The sequence below is a fragment of the Carassius auratus genome, chromosome 13, assembly GCF_003368295.1.
Source record: "Carassius auratus strain Wakin chromosome 13, ASM336829v1, whole genome shotgun sequence".
In the NCBI taxonomy this organism is placed as follows: domain Eukaryota; kingdom Metazoa; phylum Chordata; class Actinopteri; order Cypriniformes; family Cyprinidae; genus Carassius; species Carassius auratus.
In genome coordinates, this window is record NC_039255.1 from 22,869,466 (window position 1) to 22,890,623 (window position 21,158).

The 21,158-nt window shown below is 40.6% G+C and overlaps 1 protein-coding gene across 1 annotated transcript; it reads right to left on the bottom strand.

The window, feature by feature from the left end:
* Nucleotides 1–266: 266 nt before the first annotated feature.
* On the bottom strand, nt 267–19,778 carry LOC113113047 (transient receptor potential channel pyrexia). The gene is made up of 19 exons (XM_026279167.1): nt 19,305–19,778; nt 18,592–18,730; nt 18,342–18,478; nt 18,152–18,238; nt 12,735–12,885; nt 12,057–12,218; nt 11,788–11,897; nt 11,460–11,588; nt 11,290–11,381; nt 11,097–11,208; nt 10,741–10,911; nt 8,410–8,480; nt 8,148–8,315; nt 6,939–7,057; nt 6,655–6,859; nt 6,228–6,435; nt 6,050–6,135; nt 1,548–1,702; nt 267–1,372 (listed from the first exon to the last, which is right to left on the bottom strand). Exons 1-19 carry the CDS (start codon nt 19,380–19,382, stop codon nt 1,296–1,298), a joined length of 2,457 nt encoding a protein of 818 aa, XP_026134952.1. The 5' UTR covers nt 19,383–19,778; the 3' UTR covers nt 267–1,295.
* Nucleotides 19,779–21,158: the final 1,380 nt, after the last annotated feature.

Consider the following 21,158-nt stretch of genomic DNA (forward strand, 5'->3'; position numbering starts at 1 on the left):
GAAGGGTAGTGGATTTTTGAAGAATCGTTAATGCAGCTATTTTATTTTATTCCAAAAGAGCCTATTAATGATGTTAAACCTGGCATGACATCACATTTTTGAATTTGAAAACAAATGAGATTTCAGAGATGGGGGTTTATCAGTAACTTATAAATAATGAAAACGCTTTAGGATCCTCACACAAAGCTATCATACAAGTAATGGTTACTTTTATGTTTCACAAAATATACACTAGGCCTACAGATCAGAAATTTGATATCATGAATGCTTTCGGATGAAGGCTCTCGTGCTCACCAAGGCTGCTTTTATTTGATTGAGGCTTCAGTAAAACAACAATACTGTGAATTATTATTACAATTTAAAATAACTGTTTTCTATCTGAATATATTTGAAAATGTAACTTATTCTTGTGATTCAGAGGTACAAGGAATTTGCTTTAGTGACATAAGCTACCATAAAAAAGTAAATATAAAGAAAAATATTGCAAATTAAATCGAAAAATAAATAAGCCATAGATGATAATGGAATAGATGCAAGCATGGGATGCAGGGATGTACTAGAATGGAGGTGGTAACAAATAAATATAAGGATATTGCACATTGCATAAGTGGGGAACATTTAACTGTTCGTGAGGTAGATTGCCTGGGGGAAGAAACTGTTATTGTGCCTGGCTTTCCTGGTATTTGCAGCTCTGAAGCGCCAGCCAGATGGCAAAAGGTCAAAAAGGGGATAACTTGGATGTGAGCGACCCAGAGTGATTTTCTGAGCCCTTTTCCTCACTCTGGATGTATACAGTTCTTTATGGGTGGGCAGGAGAGCACCAATTATCCTTTCAGCAGTTCTCTGTCTGAATTATCAGCATCAGTGCTCCAGACTTTAGTGTCACATGATCTTTAAGAAATCATTCTGATATGCTGATATGATGCTTAAGAAACACTGATGTGATGCTCAACAATCTTAACGATCCCGGAGTGGACCAGTATAATGTGCACTGACAGCAGTTGAGTTTTGAATGGCATGAGTGTGAGAAAAATAAAAATAAATAAATAAAAATGGTGTGCACACTATTTCTTTTAAGTTTTCTGGGTTTCAGATAAAGGGACTTTGTCTTGTTTTATATTTTATAATTAAAATATGAATAATTAAAATAAAGTATCTTTGATTTACACAGATTCCAATCTACAGTATATTGGCATAACTTAAGTAACAACAAAGGTAGGTTACAAAATCATGACTTGCTCCATAAGTCCTTTCAAAGTGTTCCTCCGAGTGGATTAAATGTTGATTTCCACAATTCATTCATCCGTTTCGGAGGTTTTAGCGTCCGCTGTAGGTTGCTCTGTCACGGAGGGTTTCCTGTCGTCATCAGTAGCTGCAGAAACACCAGTCACATCACTTCCACGGGTAACATATAGTTAACATTATTTACCATAAACAATCATTCGAATGTCAATGACCGCCTCAGTAAAAAACAAGGCTTACAATAATCCCATGCATGTTTGTGCATACTTTCACAGACGTTCATTATAAGTGAAGAGGTGGCTTACATGTCTTGGACTGTATCAGACTGAGCAGCAAACTATGGAGTTCCTTCACTTCAGCCTTCAGCTCACTCAGGTCCTGACTGTGCTTCTGCTGGTCTTTCTTAAGTATGTAAAGAGTCTTGAGATGTTCTTCTTTCTCTGAAAGTGCAGTACTTCTCCTTTTGTAAAAAAAAAAATGTATATGTACACTGTTAAAAAATTACTGTAAATTTTACAGTAAAATACTGGCAGCAGGGTTGCCAGCCAGGTACTGTAAATTTTACAGTAGTCGTACTGTAATTTAATTTACAGATTTTTCCTGTATTCTCAATTACAGTAAAATTCTGTAAATTAAATTACAGTAAGACTACTGTAAAATTTACAGTAACTGGCTGGCAACCCTGCTGCCAGTATTTTACTGTAAAATTTACAGTAATTTTTTATATTTTGTATACTGCATTTTTACAAAAAAATATATTATATACTGCATTTTTAATACATTGTATATGGCATTTAACAATTATTTAAATAGCAAATGCACACTTTCAAGTAGTTTACTGTGCAAAGCAATTCTTTGAAAAAAAGCATATGTGTATTTGCTATATTTAAAGTATGTAAAATGATAGCATACAATATATTTTCCCTATTGCTGACTTAACTTTAACTGCATAAAGTGTTATATAATGCATAACTTAATTCACCAAAAAAATATAAAAAAATAACATTTTTAAAATCTAAAAAAAAACAGGTCAAAATGTTATATATCACTTTCAAATTTACATAAAAAAATGACATAAAAAGTATATTATTTTGAACTCATTTTTATTTATTTTAAAATTATTTCATTTTTTTTTAAATGGATATGAAATTTTGGCATGATTTCTTTTTTATTACTTGGAACATAATGGCCATCATGGACCTTGACACAAAGAAATATTCAAACTGCGTTATAACCGAAACATGACCAACATGGTCATATTAAAACAGTTCACCCAAAAGTGAAAATTCTGTCATTTCTCACCCTCATGTCATTCCACACCCTTAAAACCTTTGTTCATCTTCACAACACACATTAAGATATTTTTTATAAAACCTGATGGCCCAGTGATGCCTACATTGCTAGCAAGATCATTTCCCTTTCCAATGCCCAGAAAGGTACTAAAAACATATTTAAAACAGTTTATGTGACTACAGTGGTTCAACCTTAGTGTAATGAAGCAATGAAAATACTTTTTGTGTGCCAAAAAACTAAATAATGACTATTCAACAGTATCTCGTGATGGATGACACTGCTTCATGAAGCTTCAAAGCTTTATTAATCTTTCAGTTCAAATCAGAGCATATCAAACTGCCAAAGTCACATGATTTCAGTAAATGAGGCTTTGTTACGTCATAAGTGTTTTGAAATTTCAATGGTTCGTGTGACTTTTGCAGTTTGATACACGTTCTGAGCAAATGATTTGAAACAAAAGATTCGTAAAGCTTCTAAGCTTCATGAAGCAGTGTTTTGAGATCGCCCATCACTAGATATAGTTGAATAAAATCGTTGTTTTGGGAGATGGGGGTGGGGTGGGGGGGGGGGTTGGCAAAAAAAGTATTCTCGTCGCTTTATAATATTTAGGTTGAACAACTGTAGTCACATGAATTGTTTTAAATGTTTTAGAGGCTTTCTGGGCATTGAAAAAAAGAAATGATCTTGCTAGAAATGCACGCTTCACTGAGCCACATCTTATTATGTGTTGTGAGGATGAACGAAGATCTTACGGGTGTGAAACGACATAAGTAATTATTGACTTAATTTTCATTTTTGGGTGAACTAATCCTTTAAAAACCACAAAGACATTTTCAGATAGCTATCATCATTAAGGAATAGACAAATATTGCCAAACAAGTCATACAAAAAAAAGTGATGCATGACTGACCGGAAGGAGCCGCGCACTTGCAGAAGTCATACAAACTTTCCATCAAACAGATAAAAATCAACCAAATAACAATTATGCTCCAGATGAAGTTCCATCCCAGGATTCAAAGTGTGACTAGGAATATTGAAAAGAGTAAAGAGGACAATACATTAGATATATTACAAAACATAATAATACTTTCAGAAACAAATAGGGGGAGGACAGATACAGTCAGAGACAGATACAGGGATGAGAGGTACAGTCAGAGAGAGACAGAGGGATGAGAGGTACAGTCAAAGGCAGATAGAGAACAATAAAAGGAAGACGCAATCTTGGTGTGTGTGTATCCTTACATTTCAGAAATTCCATTGGAATTTGCACAGAAGAGTGGCAACATGTGGGTTGACTGCCACACATTTTCTTCTGTATCACTTGTCCTGTTTTTATTTCGATGGCACTTTTCCCTTGGCTTTGGGTCCTCTCTCTGGATTTATGCCCACAAAGCACCTAAAGGGTCATGAAACAGACAATATGTAATTAAGAGCGGTTTTAGGACCTCCAAGAAAGTTGGAGATGTCCACTAATAATAAAAAAAAACATATTTAACTCAATAGCTTGCTGGTGTTAAATAGGGAGACAAATATATTCTCTTCTCGAGTTAAGACACATTGTTTTAAAGGCATCAACAGAAATAACACTGATAACATAACATTATTAAAAGGAATGTTCTGATATAACTTATCTATAAAATGCTGGTTCTGAAGTTGTTAGAATTCAACCATTACCTTTGAATGAACTCCAAGGTACACACTGCTTCCTCCTGATACTCAAGATTAAACTAGTAATAAGCAGCAAACAGAGTGGCAAGGCCGGACAGGAAACTGGGCTGAGTGCCCTCACACACCACCTCGCCTTCAATACTCAGCATCCAGTGCCCACTTGTCAAAGTGTCTCCTAAAACAATCAATATCACAATAGTAATTAATACCTATACCATTTTTTTTTTTTTGTATTTCAGATTTTTACATTTACATTACATACTATATTTAGTAGGGGTGGGATAAAAATGTGATTCGTAAATGTATCGCAATGCATAAGCAGACGATTCTGAACTGATTCACAAATGTCAAAAATCTATTTTCTAAACGTTAATTAATGTAATGTTGACGGAAAGTAAAAGGCGGATCTCTGAAACGCGGAAGTGCATGCCCAGACAGTCTGTGACATGCACATATTTCTTTTACTGTCTATGGTGTGTATCCAGTGGCGCAGAGCAAGCGTTTTGAGACCTATAACGTTACTTGAGCGTTTTCAGTCCATTTAATGGAAGTTGAGCTTCCATAGTTGCATATGTTGCATTTAGTTGCATTTTTTTCTTCCTGAACCTTCTGGTTGTTCGTTCATTTGAAATGACTCGAAAAAAGATTCGTTCATTTTGCTGAACGAGACTCAAAAGTCCGATTCGGTAAAATGATCCGAACTTCCCATCACTACAACTGATGATAAGATTCAAGTCATAGACGCAATAAAACAACTCGTTTGTTTATTCGTCAGTGTCGCGCATGATCAGTTCATTTGTTCAAGTGTCACCGCACTGATAAGGTGCCTTTGTGCACCCTGTGCCAAAATACACACAAGATTTGCCGGCCGACATAAATATAGACACATATATATAAATAGCATATTTAATAATTTCAAGGAAAACGTATTTGGTCGCCCTAAGGTAATAAATTAGGCTAACTATACAAAGCAGACTTTATATCAAACAGATTTGTTAAAGTTTTCACATTAACGTTACCTGAAGTTAGCAAATGCTCAAAAAAAATCTACATCTCACTGGTTACGTTAACCTCTTAGAAAAGCACCACTGAGAATTTATATGACACACACATCCTCCGTGAGCGACCCTGACTGACCGCGAGGCTTTAGAAACGCGTTTTATTTCGGCGCCCGTGTTAACAGATGACTGCATGTGCAAAGTTGTTTTACATCATAAAATAATCACGACGAAGTGTGCTGATAAACAAGTTACAGTGAATATAAACTATTATCACTGAAACATGTCATTCATAACGAAGGATTCCAGAGATTTTCTGTCCATGGCTGCTATAGCGCCGGGGGATGTGTGAAATCCTACCGCGACCGCGCTACTGAAACCCCGCGCAATTCTGCCTCGCGCCCCGCGGACGGATGATGCTTGAATCTGGGGTTACCAATATAATCCGCGAATGTAGATGCATTCATATACTATAAACTACCAAACAAGAAATATAAAACACTGAAGTCACTTACCACAGTTGTGAATCACTCCTCTTGTCTTTAACGTTAATCTCCTCGACCGTTGACGATGCGGCTCCGAAGATTTGAAATTTACAGCAAAATTCTGTAAATTTGAGTCAGACCTACACGTGACCCCAGAATGCATTGCAGTTTACAGCAATATGCTGTATTATTAAAAAACAGTCCGCGGCTGTAAAATAATGCTGTAATTTTTACAGCAATTCATTACAGTGTATATGTATAAGCAGCCTTTCCAGGAAAATCACATCAAAATGTGTTATAAACAGTAGCATGAAAACTGTAACAATTTAAGGCCTAGAAGTTGCTAGATGTTAATGAACCAACCTTGTGGTATCTCCTCCGGCGCCTGCATAGGCTAACTCAGGTGAGACTGTCTCTCTTTGGATGTGCAGATATTTATCTAAAGTGTCCTACGGAAATTGCAAACTTTCAGTTATTCTGGGATTCCAGAAAGGACAAAAAGAATAATAATACAACAAACAGTAGTGGTTAATGTAGACACCTTGATCTGTTTTGTGAGCTTCTTCATTTCTGCGTGTTGTTCTGGGTTAGTGGTGACATCATCGTCATAGAACTCTCCAAGTGGGGCACAGTGGTGGTGGATGTGCTCGTTGTCATAGCAGCGTCTCAGCCAAGGCATGGATTCCTCTATTTGCAGAATGATAGCAGCTTGTTGCATCACTGCATTGGCCAGAGCGTTGTCATAGACCCTGTAAACGCAAACGTTCAACAAAAGAGTTAAAGGAATAGTTCGCACAAAAAATGACAATTCTAAGTGTTTTCAATACACTGAGAATTCACAGTGAAAACATCTACAGCATCATGCCCAAAAACGACAAAAAGCATTTGATTGATGCATCACTCAGTTCATATCACTGTATTGTTACACCCTGAAAAAAACCATGAAAGTGTAAATAGCTAATTAATACCTTTGGAAAGTGTCAGAAAGCAGAGCAATCATTAAATTAACACAGAGAATAGCAGAGAGGGCCAGAAATGTTCCACAGAGCAGGTAGGCCATCACTGCGTCCACATCCAGCATGGCGTCAAACTCATACTCGTCCACCAGGGTGATGCGATACAAGCTGTACAGCAGCTCAGGAACCGTCTTCATACTCGGCACCTCAGCTAAACCTGAGACCAGTAAGCACAACGTTTATATATCATGCATCTTTACAAATACAGTTATATACTGGAAGTGTTTGTGATGTACCTCCAAATATGATCCAGAAAGCACACGCATATGGAACGTAGATCTCTATATAGAGAAAAAGGAAACGCAGCACGTCGCCTGCAATCTTCCCCAGCATGACAATGAAGGGCCCCATCACCCTAGAGAATAAAATCAGCCATTACCTGGAGTACAATCATGTGTCATGTTGAAGGCCAATACAGTGCAAAGCTCAGTTCTCATAACTAGAAACCAGTAAAGAGAGAAAAGTCTGTCATCATTTGCTCACCTTTAATGTTATTCCAAACCAGTATGATTTATTTTCTTCTGAGAAATACAAAAGAAGGTATTTTGGATCTTTCTTTCTTTCTTTCTTTCTTTCTTTCTTTCTTTCTTTCTTTCTTTCTTTAATACAATTAAAGTCAGTGGGTCCAGTGTTGTTTTTTAAAATATCTTTGTGGTCTGTAGAACAAAGTATTGCATATTGTGCAAATTTGCAAAACATGCAAATGTTTTGAACAACATAACGGTGAGGTAATGGCACGATTTGCATTTTTGGGAGCTCTATCCCTTTAATTGTGAAGATAAACATAGACTTTAGTTTTTGACTCAATAACATTATTTGAAATGTTAATGTTTCTGTGGTTACCGTTACACTGACCATATGGTCCCATGGTTACCCAGCCCACAAAGAAGAGTCCACCTGTGAAGTCTCAGTGAAACCTGAGTTATGGAAGCATTGTTATTTGGGCCACTGGCCAGGTGACAGCATTTAGCTCCAGGCGCTCTGTGTGTCACAGCAGTCAGGAGACCTTATATCTGAGTCTCTATGGTACCTGCCACTGACCAGGTGTTCCTTCAGACCCGACGTCACCAACATTTTAGTCAGATGACCACTAACTCAAAAGCCATATGCTTCATGACCCCCTTTTAAAAAGTATATTTTACGTCAAAATCCAGTATTTTTAAGTAAAACACAGGATTCTAGAACAGGTGATGAGAATTTATGAATTTATTTGAATTTATCTGGTCATTTTGAAAATTAAATGCCAATAACACAACATTTCAAATGACATGTATCCATCTTGATGTTCAGTGTTTTTTTTTTTTTGTTTGTTTTTTTCGTGTGTAGTTTGGGTTATTCATAATCAGTTGCTATAAAATCAAATAGGCTTGACTAAGAAGGGCTCTGAAAACCCCTGGTGGAGTTCAAGATCTCTAAGTTACTTAAAAAAAAAAAAGATTAATTACCTAAAGGCTCGGACATGCTTCATCAGCCTTAACCACAGGAAAATAATGGACACTGCAAAGAGGCGAAGACTGTTCTGTCGAAGTGAGTCGGACACTAGGACTACATCTGCCACGTGAACGCCCAGAACTGCCAGCAGCAGCGAATAGACCAGCCAATCAAAGATATTCCTGCATGAGACATATCAGCATATGTAGTCAGACAGGAAACATACTTTTTCACTCTCTTTAACATTCAACTGTATATTAGCTTGCTATGAGTTACCAGAGGTCTTGAGAGTAGGTTCCTTTCAGGTTTCGGATATACTTAATTTGGCCTTCCAAGTAATTGCGTTCCTGTTTTATATACATAAAAATAAAAAACAAATAAAAAATTCAATTGTGAGTTGTGTCCTAACAACAGTGTATTTTATTTTTACTACAGATCAAAAGTTTGGAATAATTTAAGATTTTTTAATGTTTTTATGTTTTTGAAAGAAGTCCCTTATGCACCAAAATACAGTAAAACTGTAGTATTGTGAAATGTTATAGTTTAAAATAGATTTGTTCGCCTTTGAAATAGATTTGATGTAATACAAGATGTAATCAATTCCTGTGATGTCAAAGCTGAATTGTCAGCCGCTATTCCTCCAGTATTCAGTGACACATGATGATTTTGACTCATCACTCACACATATTGTGTTTACAATAATGTGGTAAAATGGAAACCTAAGGCCAGTAGTAGGTCAGAAGGTAAAAGCATGCATTTTTAGCAGAGTAGTTCAATGTATTTATTTTAGTTTTTTTTAAATGCTTTTCAGCTTCAAAGTGCCCCTATTATGGATTTTTGAGAATTACGTTTCATGCAGTGTTTGACACAGCTCTAAGTAAATGAAAACATCCAACAAAGATTCAAATCTGAAAGTAAACCGAGTTAAGTCTATCAAAAGAAAGAGTCAACTCTGAATCATTGAAGCAAGTCATTTTTAAATCGAATCCCAAGCCATTTCATGTTGACATCAAATTACAGTCCTGTTCCCCATGTACATACTATGAACTTATTATAGTAATTACAATAACTATGTAATAACTAGGTACTTCCCCCGAACCTACACCTAAACCTAACCCTACCCCATGTAGTTACTTTGTAATACCAGAAAATTCTTAGATAAATACACTGTAAGTACACTATAAGTACATGCTAGTACACATATTGTAAAATAAAGTGCAACCAACATTAGCATATAGGCTGACTATGTCTTGTATAAATTTTTGGTTGCACTTTATTTTACAGTACGTGTATTAACATGAACTTATAGTGTAACTACAGTGTATTTATTTGAGAAAGTTCTGGTAATACAAGGTAACTACATGGGGTAGGGTTAGGTTTAGGGGTAGGTTCAGGGTTAGTACGTAGTTATTACATAGTTATTGTAATTACTATAATAAGTACATAGTATGTACATGAGGAACAGGACTGTAAAATAAAGTGCTACCAAATTTTTCTGAAAAAATCCTGTCATACGCGCACAAACTGACAGTCACCACTAAGCTACTACTAAATATTATAGAAAAGTAATTTTCTGTAAAGTTGCTTTGTAACGATTTGTATTTTAAAAAGCGCTTTACAAATTAACTTGTTTTCTCTTGTTGGTACTTTCGCGTTGCCACTAGGTTTTCCCTGGTAACGCTGTATACACTCTATGTCCACAAAGCAGCACTGCGCTTACAAACGCTGCTTTATCAGGCATCACAGACTCATGATGAAATTAAAATGAGAACAATCAGACCAATCACAGCAGATTAGCATCACACAATGGAGGGGTTTGAAAAAATGAATCGTTGAGCGAATTGTTTAAAGAGGTTGTGGAGCATAAGTTAAAAATAAATGCATATTATAAAACAATAGTGTTTTTTTACCTTTCATGCATGTCAATCTGTTGTTGAGGACTCCCAAAACCCATAATAGGGGCACTTTAAAGTTATCAAAATCATTTTTTTTTTAATACTGGAGATATATTTTTAGGCAGATGATCATCTTGTTATTTGTTCCCAATGTAATTCTCGCATTTTTTTTTTATTGGTATTTATTTACTTACATTTTACAGACAAGGCTGTACAATTCTTAAAAAATGTCGACTCACTTAAAGTTTACATTTTATATTTAGATTTTAAAAGTCCGTATTTTAACACATGCCCAAAAGATAACCATTAGAAGTGAATCATTATAAAATATCAAAGAATGCAGATTATGATGACACTGATTACCTTTAAATGTAATTTTAGTCTTCAGTATGAAAAAAAAAAAAAACTATTTAAAGGGATAGTTCACCCCAAAATTCTGTCATCAGTTATTCATCCTCATGTTGAACATTGATCAACATTGATCGATGCACATACATGGAGCACATCAAGTATAGTAAACAAAAACTCATCTTGGCTGATGCAAAGGCTAATAAATGATGAATTTGATTTTTGGGGTGAACTAACCTTTTAAAATGGAAAAATCAAAAGCATAGGATCCATCAATAAATGTCCATCCAGATTGTGAGTGCAGACTTCTTAAATAAGACCAAGTACAAGCGAGTCTGTGACCGGGTTCAGTGTGTTACTGTACCTCAGGCCACATAGGGTGAGAGCAGCTCAAGTCCTCATTGATTTTCTGCACAGTCCAACGCTGCCAGTGCTTCAGTTTCCTCTTAGATCGCACAATCTCCATCACTTCCCTGTACACCTCAGCCACCGTCAGCACTAGTGCCAAAACCACCAACAACACACGCCACCAGTCCTACCAAGAGAAATGCATGTACTGTAAGCATATGTATGCTCATAAGCAAGATTTGTTTGCATTGTGCATTCTCAATAATGTTATAAAACATAAGGAAGAACCCTTCGACATCTCCAGGATCGTCAAGATGGGAAAGAAAACTGTAATTATCAAAGGTTCTGATCTATGAAGATAGTTAGCTCTACCTGAGGAAGATTGTACCGATCACCATCTTGACGTACTGACACAGATATGGCTACTGTTGTCCAGGACACGATAAATAAGAAGTTGAGAAGCAAGAGTATCCAGGCTCCCATTCTGTAGAAAAACATTTCATCTGATGTCAATCTCTGCTGATGTTTCTCCATGCATCAGTTTTGGACTTTGATGTCGGTTTACCTGCCATATAAGTTCCATTTGACAGTGATGAGTTTGAGCACTACGGGGTGCATGATGAGATCCAGTTTCCCCTGATTGACAATTACCTCCAGCTGTGGACAGAGACAAATCTCATTATCTAATGTAGCAACACTATACACAAATGTAAGTGAAGTACAGTATGCTTGTACCGGTGATGATGGATCAGAACCTTTTGGGTTTGTCTTGTCAGCAGGTTTCGGCTCCATGAGATGAAGGTAGTAGAACTGTTTTCGGGTCATTCGGTCTTTCATATGGAATTGATTCATTGCCAAATCAGCCTGTCATTTAGTGAGATTTTGTAAAAAGTTTTGGCTTTGATTGCTTTGATATTTCAATATTGTGTCTTGAATTAATCTTTTGCTAGTATTATTTTAATTTGAAAGTCATTATGGAAACATCTGATAAATGAATACATGTCATGTCATAAATGCTGCTAATGAACTCATACTGAATTAATTACAATCCTTGAATCCTCACCACAGAAGTCATTTTACTAATCATGGCAGTAATGCAGAGCTGTCCATCAGAGTCCTGCACCCCAGCATCTGCTCCAAACTCCAGCAGCAAACGAGCTGTCTCACTCCGATCTGTAAATAACACACACCCAATAACTCCTATAACACTCTTGAATGCAGAAGTTAAAAAAGCAGAGACATCTCTCACTGCACTCTCACAGATTTGCCACTGTTCGAGCTGGAGAGCATGCACAGATCAGGTCAGACTTTACAGCATTATAAAAGCCTTACCGAAGTTAGCAGCCAGCTGTAGAGGCGTTCTCTCTTTATAGTCTCGCACAGCGATGTACGCCCCGTTCTGCAGCAGCATCCTCACTGCCCCGACAGCATCATTCTTAGCAGCAAAGTGCAGTGGGGTCTGCTTCTCTTTATACGTGCGAGCTTCAATGTCAGCTGCCATTGCAACAATATATATATATGTGTTTTTTTAAAGTTGCATTTATTTGATTAAAATACAGTTAAAAAAAAAAAAACAACCTGAAAGAACTCTAAAAACAGTCATTAACGCTTCTGTATTTTAATACATTTTGCAATGTTATTAATTCCTGTAATGACAAAACTGAATTTTCAGCATCGTAACGGCAGTCTTTAGTGTCACATGATCCTTCGGAAATCATTCTTATATGCTGATTTTTATTTAATCAGCACTCATGAATGTACAGTACAACCACTCTCTGCAAAGGGTACAAAAGTTGTCACTGGGCTGGTACCTTTCCAAAAGGTACTCTTTAGTACTTTATTTACCTCTAAAAGATGCATATTGGTAATATTACCTAGAGAATACATATTAGTACCTTTTGAAAAAGTACTGCCCCAGTGACAGCTTTTGTACCCTTGTTTTCTGAGAGAGTACAGCCAGTTTTTACATTCTGCATTTTGCTGAACCCTGACAAACACACGTTAACACACCTCCTCTTTCTAACAGGAACTGCAGCATCTCCTCATAATCCAGAGCTGCGGCTACGTGAAGAGGTGTCACTCCAAAAGCATCGGCCCTCTGAAAATCTGCCCCTCTTTCCAAGAAGAAACGCATCACGTCCACGTTCCATGCCCGGGAGATCTATTAATAAGCGCAAACATATGTGAATGTGTCACACCCTCAGCTCGTTCCCTCAGCCCCAGTCACCATTGCCAGTCACCATCCACTCAATCTCCCATGCACCGCTCACGTGAACCGTCACCTGAATACTAATTACCTGCACCTGCACCTGCACCAGCAATCACCACACCTTTAAATACTCACCTCAATCACTCACTCACCGGCTGGAATCAAGATTGCATGGACACTCTTAGTGGATCTTCTGCCTGCTCCTTGTGGACCGTATTGTGACTCTGTGGAGATTCAGACACAGCGATTAAGGGAAGTGACTCTTTGTTGTCTGGCCTAGCTTTGTGCTTGAACTCACCAATTGCTCAGTGCTTGAAGATTCACCGTCTGTGACCACACTTACCTGCTCTGTTAAAGTCCTATGTTAATAAAGCTTCACGAAAATACTTACCCGTCTTCTCCTCTCCTTGTGTGGATGTGACAGGATTCCAGCCCCTAAAAACAGAACTTCATATCTCCCATGGATGTTAACGCTGCAGCTCAGGGAGCGGCTCCGGACCCGTTCACCGAAATGGTGACTGCCCTCCGCCAAGTACTACAGTCAGTTTCACCACCCACCGAAACTGGTGCTTCCGCCACCAACAGCACGCCCCTTGCACGTCCCACGTACTATACGGGCGAACCGAGTGGCTGCAGTGGGTTTATTCTACAGTGCTCACTGTTCGTCAACGCAAATACCAGTAAATTCCCCAATGAGGCCACCAAAGTCGCCTTTGTGATCTCTCTTCTCACCGGACGAGCGCTACAATGGGCAGAGGCTCTTTGGAGCTCCCAGAGTCCAGTTCTATCCTCCTTCGACGCCTTCGTCACCCACCTCCGGGAAGTGTTCGGGGTGGCTCTAACTCCTCTTTCAACCCATGATGAACTCTTAAATCTCCGCCAGGGAGCCGCTGAAATACACGACTACACTCTCCGTTTCCGGACATTAGCCGCCGCCAGTGGTTGGAACCAAACTGCCCTACTAGCTGCATACCGTAAAGGTTTAAAACCCCAGATCAGAAAGCAAATGGTCATTTACGACGATAATGTCAGTCTAGAGACATTCATTAGAAAAACTATAAATGTTGCTCAGCACCTCTCGGCTTGTGCCTCCCCGGCTTCATATACCATCTCTCCATCGGCCAGAACGCCCTCGCCCCAACGAGACCAGGAGGAACCCATGATCACCGACTCCTACCGCCTAGATGCCTCTGAACGGAGACGCCGCATCCAGGAGCGGCTGTGTTTATACTGTGGCGAGGCCACTCACCTGATCCACGCCTGCCCGGTCCGTCCGCCTCGCCCAATGGTGAGTACAGTTTCAATTACCCCATCTGTATCTCACATACCTCATATCAAAGCACAGATAACAATTAACTCACGTAATCTTTCCATCCATGTCCTGGTGGATTCCGGAGCCGCAAGCAACTTCATCTCATCTCACTTCGTAACCAAGCACCGTATACCCATCATCCAGAATGAGACCACTTACCGTATCACTACCATCCAAGGATCACCATTAGGCGGTGGCAAAATAACTAGAAGGACACACGAGCTACAACTCGTTCTGCCCCACGGACACCGGGAACAACTGGCCCTCCTCGTACTTCCTCGCGCTACCGTTGACGTCGTCCTGGGTAGGCCGTGGCTGGCCCAACATAACCCACAAATCAACTGGAGCACAGGGGAGATCCAGGCATGGGACCTGGGATGCCAGAGTCACATTCACCATTCACCAGTCCAGAGTTCACAGTCTGCGCCACCGCACCTTCAATTGCACTCCACCTCCATAGGAAGACCTACCCTTTACTCCTCCTACTCCGATGTGTTCAGCAAGGAACAAGCCACCCGATTACCGCCACATCGGCCCTGGGACTGTTGTATCGACCTGCTGCCAGGTGCCAAGCTACCACATGGGAAAATATATCCACTCTCCCGTCCTGAGCAGGTGGCGATGGAGGAATACATCCAGGAGGCTCTCGATCAGGGGTTCATCAGACCATCCACATCTCCAGCTGCATCCAGTTTCTTCTTCGTCCCCAAAAAGGATGGCGGACTTCGACCATGCATCGACTATCGGGTGCTAAATGACGCCACCGTCAAGTTCGCCTACCCGTTACCACTCGTTCCGGCGGCTCTGGAGGAACTGCGCAAAGCCAAGGTGTTCACCAAACTCGACCTCCGCAGTGCCTACAATCTGATCCGTATCCGAGAGGGAGACGAGTGGAAGACTGCCTTCATCACCCCTGCCGGGCACTACGAATATCAGGTTATGCCCTATGGGCTTGCTAACAGTCCATCCATCTTCCAGAGTTTCATGAACGAAATATTCCGTGATTATCTCCACCAATTCGTCATTGTCTACATAGACGATATCCTGATCTACTCCCGGAACATAGAAGAACACCAAACCCATGTCCGCCACGTCTTACAACGACTCCGAGACCACCACCTCTACCTAAAAGCTGAGAAGTGTGAGTTTCACTGCACTACCGTCTCCTTCCTCGGATACGTGATCTCTGCGGAGGGAGTTCAGATGGAGTCAGCCAAGGTAGATGCTGTGGCCAACTGGGCGGAGCCCACAACGGTGAAAGAGCTCCAGCGTTTCCTTGGCTTTGCCAATTTCTATCGGCGCTTTATCAAGAACTACAGCCTGCACTCGGCTCCTCTAACATCCCTCCTAAAAGGAGGTCAGCGCCAGCTGCGCTGGACACCCCAAGCTCGAGAGGCCTTCAGCCATCTTAAACACCTCTTCACCTCAGCCCCCATTCTTCGACACCCTGACCCGTCCAAGCCTTTCGTCGTAGAGGTTGATGCGGCCAATCACGGCATTGGAGCCGTGTTATCCCAAAGGTCTGGTGAACCTTGCTCACTCCATCCGTGTGCGTACTTCTCTAAGAAACTCTCTCCTGCCGAATGCAATTATGGAATCGGAGACCGTGAGTTGTTGGCCATTAAACTCGCCCTTGAGGAGTGGCGGCACTGGCTAGAGGGAGCTCAGTTTCCATTCACTGTTGTCACCGACCACAAAAATCTCCAATATCTGCAGAACGCCAAAAGACTCAATGCTCGTCAGGCTCGTTGGTCACTCTTCTTTGCTCGCTTTAATTTTCAGATCACGTATCAGCCCGGTCACAAGAACACTAAAGCAGATGCCCTGTCCCGTATGTACTCACCAGAACCAGACACCAACAAGCCTGATTCAATCCTACCACCCTCCGTTTTCCTCGCGCCCATCCTCTGGCAGATCGACGAGGAAATTCGAGCCGCCACCCTCGAGGAGCCTGCACCTCCGGAGGTTCCCACGGGTCTTATGTACGTGCCCACAAACCAGCGACTCCCTCTACTGGAAAGTGTGCACACGTCACCTGGCTCAGGACACCCTGGCAGCAGGCGAACCCTCTCGCTCATCCAGCAGAAGTACTGGTGGCCAAACATGGTTTGTGACGTTACCCGGTACATCCTCGGATGCTCGGTCTGCGCCGTTACCACCACACCTCGTCAACTTCCCGCGGGTAAATTACAACCACTGCCCATTCCTCGCCGACCCTGGACCCATCTAGGGGTGGATTTCGCCACTGACCTTCCCCCCTCACGGGGGTACACTACCATTCTAGTTGTTGTAGATCGTTTTTCTAAATTCTGCAAACTAATCCCTTTAAAAGGTCTTCCCACAGCGTTCGAGACTGCCGAAGCCCTCTTCACCAACGTGTTCCGGAATTATGGCACTCCAGAGGACATTGTATCGGACAGAGGTCCTCAGTTTATCTCCAGGGTCTGGCGAGCGTTCTTCCAACTCCTCGGAACATCCGTCAGTCTATCTTCTGGATATCATCCTCAGACCAACGGCCAGACCGAGCGGAAGATTCAAGAAATCTCACGGTACCTCCGTACTTACTGCTCCCAACACCAGGATACCTGGAGCCAGTATCTGCCGTGGGCTGAGTATGCCCAAAACTCCCTTCGCCAAACCACTACAGGCTTAACCCCTTTTCAATGTGTTTTAGGCTATCAACCACCGCTGTTTCCCTGGTCAGGAGAAGTCTCTGAGGTGCCCGCGGTAGATCACTGGTTCCAGGAGAGCGAGAGGGTGTGGGACTCAGCTCACATCCATCTCCAACGGGCAGTTCGGAGGCATACAGAGACCGCTAACCAATGCAGATCGCCTAATCCCATCTATCTGCCTGGAGACAAGGTTTGGCTCTCCACTCGGGATATCCGCCTCCGACTGCCCTGCAAAAAGCTGAGTCCCCGCTACATAGGGCCGTTCACCATCCATTCTCAGATAAATCCCGTCACCTACCGCCTGGACCTACCACCACGCTACCGGATTTCACCCACGTTTCACGTCTCACTGCTAAAACGTCACACTGATCCAGTTTCTCCTTCCTCCACAGAACCAGAACCGCCTCCCCCTCCAAACCAACCCGAGATCCTCGGAGACAATATCTACCAGGTCCAAGAGATCCTCGACTCCCGGCGGCGGAACGGCCACCTGGAATACCTCATAGATTGGGAGGGGTTCGGTCCCGAAGAAAGGTCGTGGGTACCATGCAATGACATCCTGGATCCGGCTCTCCTCGAAGATTTCCACCGACAACACCCGGACCGCCCGGCTCCCAGAGGTCGTGGTCGTCCCCGTCACCGCTCTAGGATGCCTGGAGTCACCCGTGGGGGGGGGGTAGTGTCACACCCTCAGCTCGTTCCCTCAGCCCCAGTCACCATTGCCAGTCACCATCCACTCAATCTCCCATGCACCGCTCACGTGAACCGTCACCTGAATACTAATTACCTGCACCTGCACCAGCAATCACCACACCTTTAAATACTCACCTCACTCACTCACTCACCGGCTGGAATCAAGATTGCATGGACACTCTTAGTGGATCTTCTGCCTGCTCCTTGTGGACCGTATTGTGACTCTGTGGAGATTCAGACACAGCGATTAAGGGAAGTGACTCTTTGTTGTCTGGCCTAGCTTTGTGCTTGAACTCACCAATTGATCAGTGCTTGAAGATTCACCGTCTGTGACCACACTTACCTGCTCTGTTAAAGTCCTATGTTAATAAAGCTTCACGAAAATACTTACCCGTCTTCTCCTCTCCTTGTGTGGATGTGACAGAATGATTTACAAGATGTCACCTATATTCTCAGCATTTGAATGCAAGCATCAGCTGCACATTTAAATCCCAGAATGACATTTTATGGCATATATGTTTTACATAAGTCAAACATTAACCTCATGCAGGGCCATTTGCCCATATTTATCAGCCGAGTTTGGGTCAGCTCCATTCGCGAGGACGTCATTCAGAAACTGCAGGTCCACCTGAAAGCAAAAATCAATATCACTGTGTGGCCCTGACAAATACCACATGATGTTCTCCCAAAGTTCACCAAAGTGGAGCCAAGTCATCTGTTCCACGCATGACCTCATCCGTGTCTTTATTGCTGGCTGCCAGGACTCGAAAGTGATCCAGAAGCCTTTTATTCAGCTGGATCTTCTCCTGTCCATCTGCACTGTCCTCATCCATTGCCAGACCCTTGTATTTGCTGCCTACATATTCCTCTAAAAAGACAAAGGTTTAGAGTTAGGATTGATATTACACTGACAACACGAGTATCACAATAGCTTCGGTTTTTGGACATGTACCTAGAGGACACCTAATATGGAATAAATACCTGTGGGTTTCTTCCTCACAGACTTGCGGGTAGCATGTTTCCAGCGGCCTCTTGCATAGGACGCCAGGTGAGCGACTGACCGGCCCACATCTTTAACTGATGTCATGGACACTGGAGAAGCAATGATCGGCCGCACTGACTACAGCCATACATACAAAATAGTAAAAAAACATCTTCATAAACACTTTCAAATTTGAGTTATCAACAGATGTCTGTAAATTTAATGGCAAAAGACTGCAAAATATACTAAAAACAATTTGGTTAACAACAGGTCGTTAATAGTTTTGGAATAAATTGACATTCCCAGAATTTCCTGTGTGACAGCTCACATTGATATTTCTTCTTCTTCCTTTTATCTTGTTATCTGTTATGCACATTAGGGTTTTATAGTACATCTTAAATTGATAAATGAATGTTCACTGCATTATTATTACTTTAGAGTCAGTTACCAATATATCAGTATTCACATCAACTTATAGATCACAATAATTATTGATATTTGAACATGATATCAATTAATGAAATACTTTTTTTTATGGTAATAGACATTAATTCCTTAAAACCTAAAATGTGGCTACCATATATTTACAATGAAGAACTGTCAGGCACAGCTCTTGGTGCTTTACCATAATCTTCACAGAATTTCTTGTTTGTTTTTTGAACACTGAACAGTTCAGGAAATAATATAGAAAGACTGAAGGCTGTTTCCTCACCTGACTAGAGATTCCATCAGTCAGTTCAAGCTCAAGGCTATCAGGCCTGTCAGGCCCAACTCGACCATATCTCTTCATTCTTCTGCTGGATACAACTGAAAGCACTTGGAGATCTCCTCTTCCTTTTTCGGATGCTAGTAGATTGAACTTAGAGCCTTAAACATAAGCCAGTAGAGCAGAAAAACAGCTTTAGTACAGCCTGTATATTGAGCAGAGTGCTCTTGACGTCTTTAATAATGGGCTGTGTTTAGATGATTTGTTTCTCAGTTAATCTTTACAGTGAGTCGTTAAGCACATGTGTGTTAGACATCCAGTTACACCCTCCCTGTAATAAATCATAATCAACTAACACTTATCACATAATGTTTAACTAGAGGTCACAGGGCAACAGCACAGGATTGTGTAGGGTCCATTTATGGCACTAGTACGAAGTGTGCTGTTTTAACAGAATATGTCCATCAAGGCCCATCTAATTATCATATTAACTAGAAAGCACACAGACAGACTTGTTCTGAAACATGCAAGACAGCATCTAATGCAGCATCCTAACCCGGATCCTCATCGGTGACAGATTAGGAACACTCTACATTACCAGCAGCTACATTAGAACTGATTTCAATGGCCTTAGTTGTTAACACAAAACTCTAATAACCAAAAGAAAAACTAATTAATAGGTAAAATAATCTATTTTAAGTAGCCTAAACTACTCATCATCGATGCTTTCAGCCGTGTATTTGAGGACCTTGGGGTTCAGTTTCACTGTTGTCTAAGGTTTTGCAGGTTCCTGGCAGTTCAATGCTCCGCTGGTCCGGTTTATAAACTAGCCCTGGTTATGCTGATGAGCAGACAACACTGAGAGACTGAAAAAGTAAATAATTGACATGAAAGGAATGCAATGACATCGTGCATGACAAATTACTTCAGCAATGGGAAACAACACAAGTAGAAAAGGAGCTGACATTACACTCAAGAACAGATGGATGACTTATGTTCATTTTTTTTTATTCTGCATACAGTCTTTAAGCCTGAGAATTTAAAATATTCCATTCATTCAAATGTATTGCCCTTAGTGTAATATTTTCATTCTGACAATGAATCGTAATGAAACGGAATCTTTGTCAAAGCTAATCTACAAAAATAGTGTCTAGTGTCTTGGAGAACATAAATGCACATCTAAAGCTGCGAGTTACACTACTGTTGAAAAGTTTGGAGTCCCCCACCCCCAAGAAATGAGCACTTTAATTCAGTAAGGATGCATTAAAGTGACAGTAAAGACATCTGTAATCACATTATAAAGATATTTATCATTTTTACAAGATTGCTATTTGAAATAAATGGTAAATAAATAGAAATATTATGGATATAAAGCAACACAACTGTTTCTTACATGTTTATAATGATATTTATTTTATTTTCTTGAGCATATTAACATATTAGAATGATTTCTGAAGGATCAAGTGACAATGAAGACTGGAGTAATGATGCTGAAAATGCAACTTTACCATTACATGAATAATTTTTTGTTTTCTTTTTATTTCTAAATAAATATATAAAAACATAAAAGCTTGATTAGGATGAGAAAAGCTGTAAACACTTTCATTGTGATTATTAAGTGCAGTCAGTAATCATAATTAGAATAGAGCTTTATTACCAAGTATGTTTACACACACACAAGGAATTTGACTTGACGACAGGGAAGCTCAAGTGTAGAAGAAAGTACAAACATAGTGGAGACATACATTAAAGTGCAGACATACATAGGAATAACACAGTAGGGATGCAATTTAACACTAACATAAAAAAAGAAAATTTAGCCTAAATAATGTACTATATATACAGAAATAGAAGTATAGG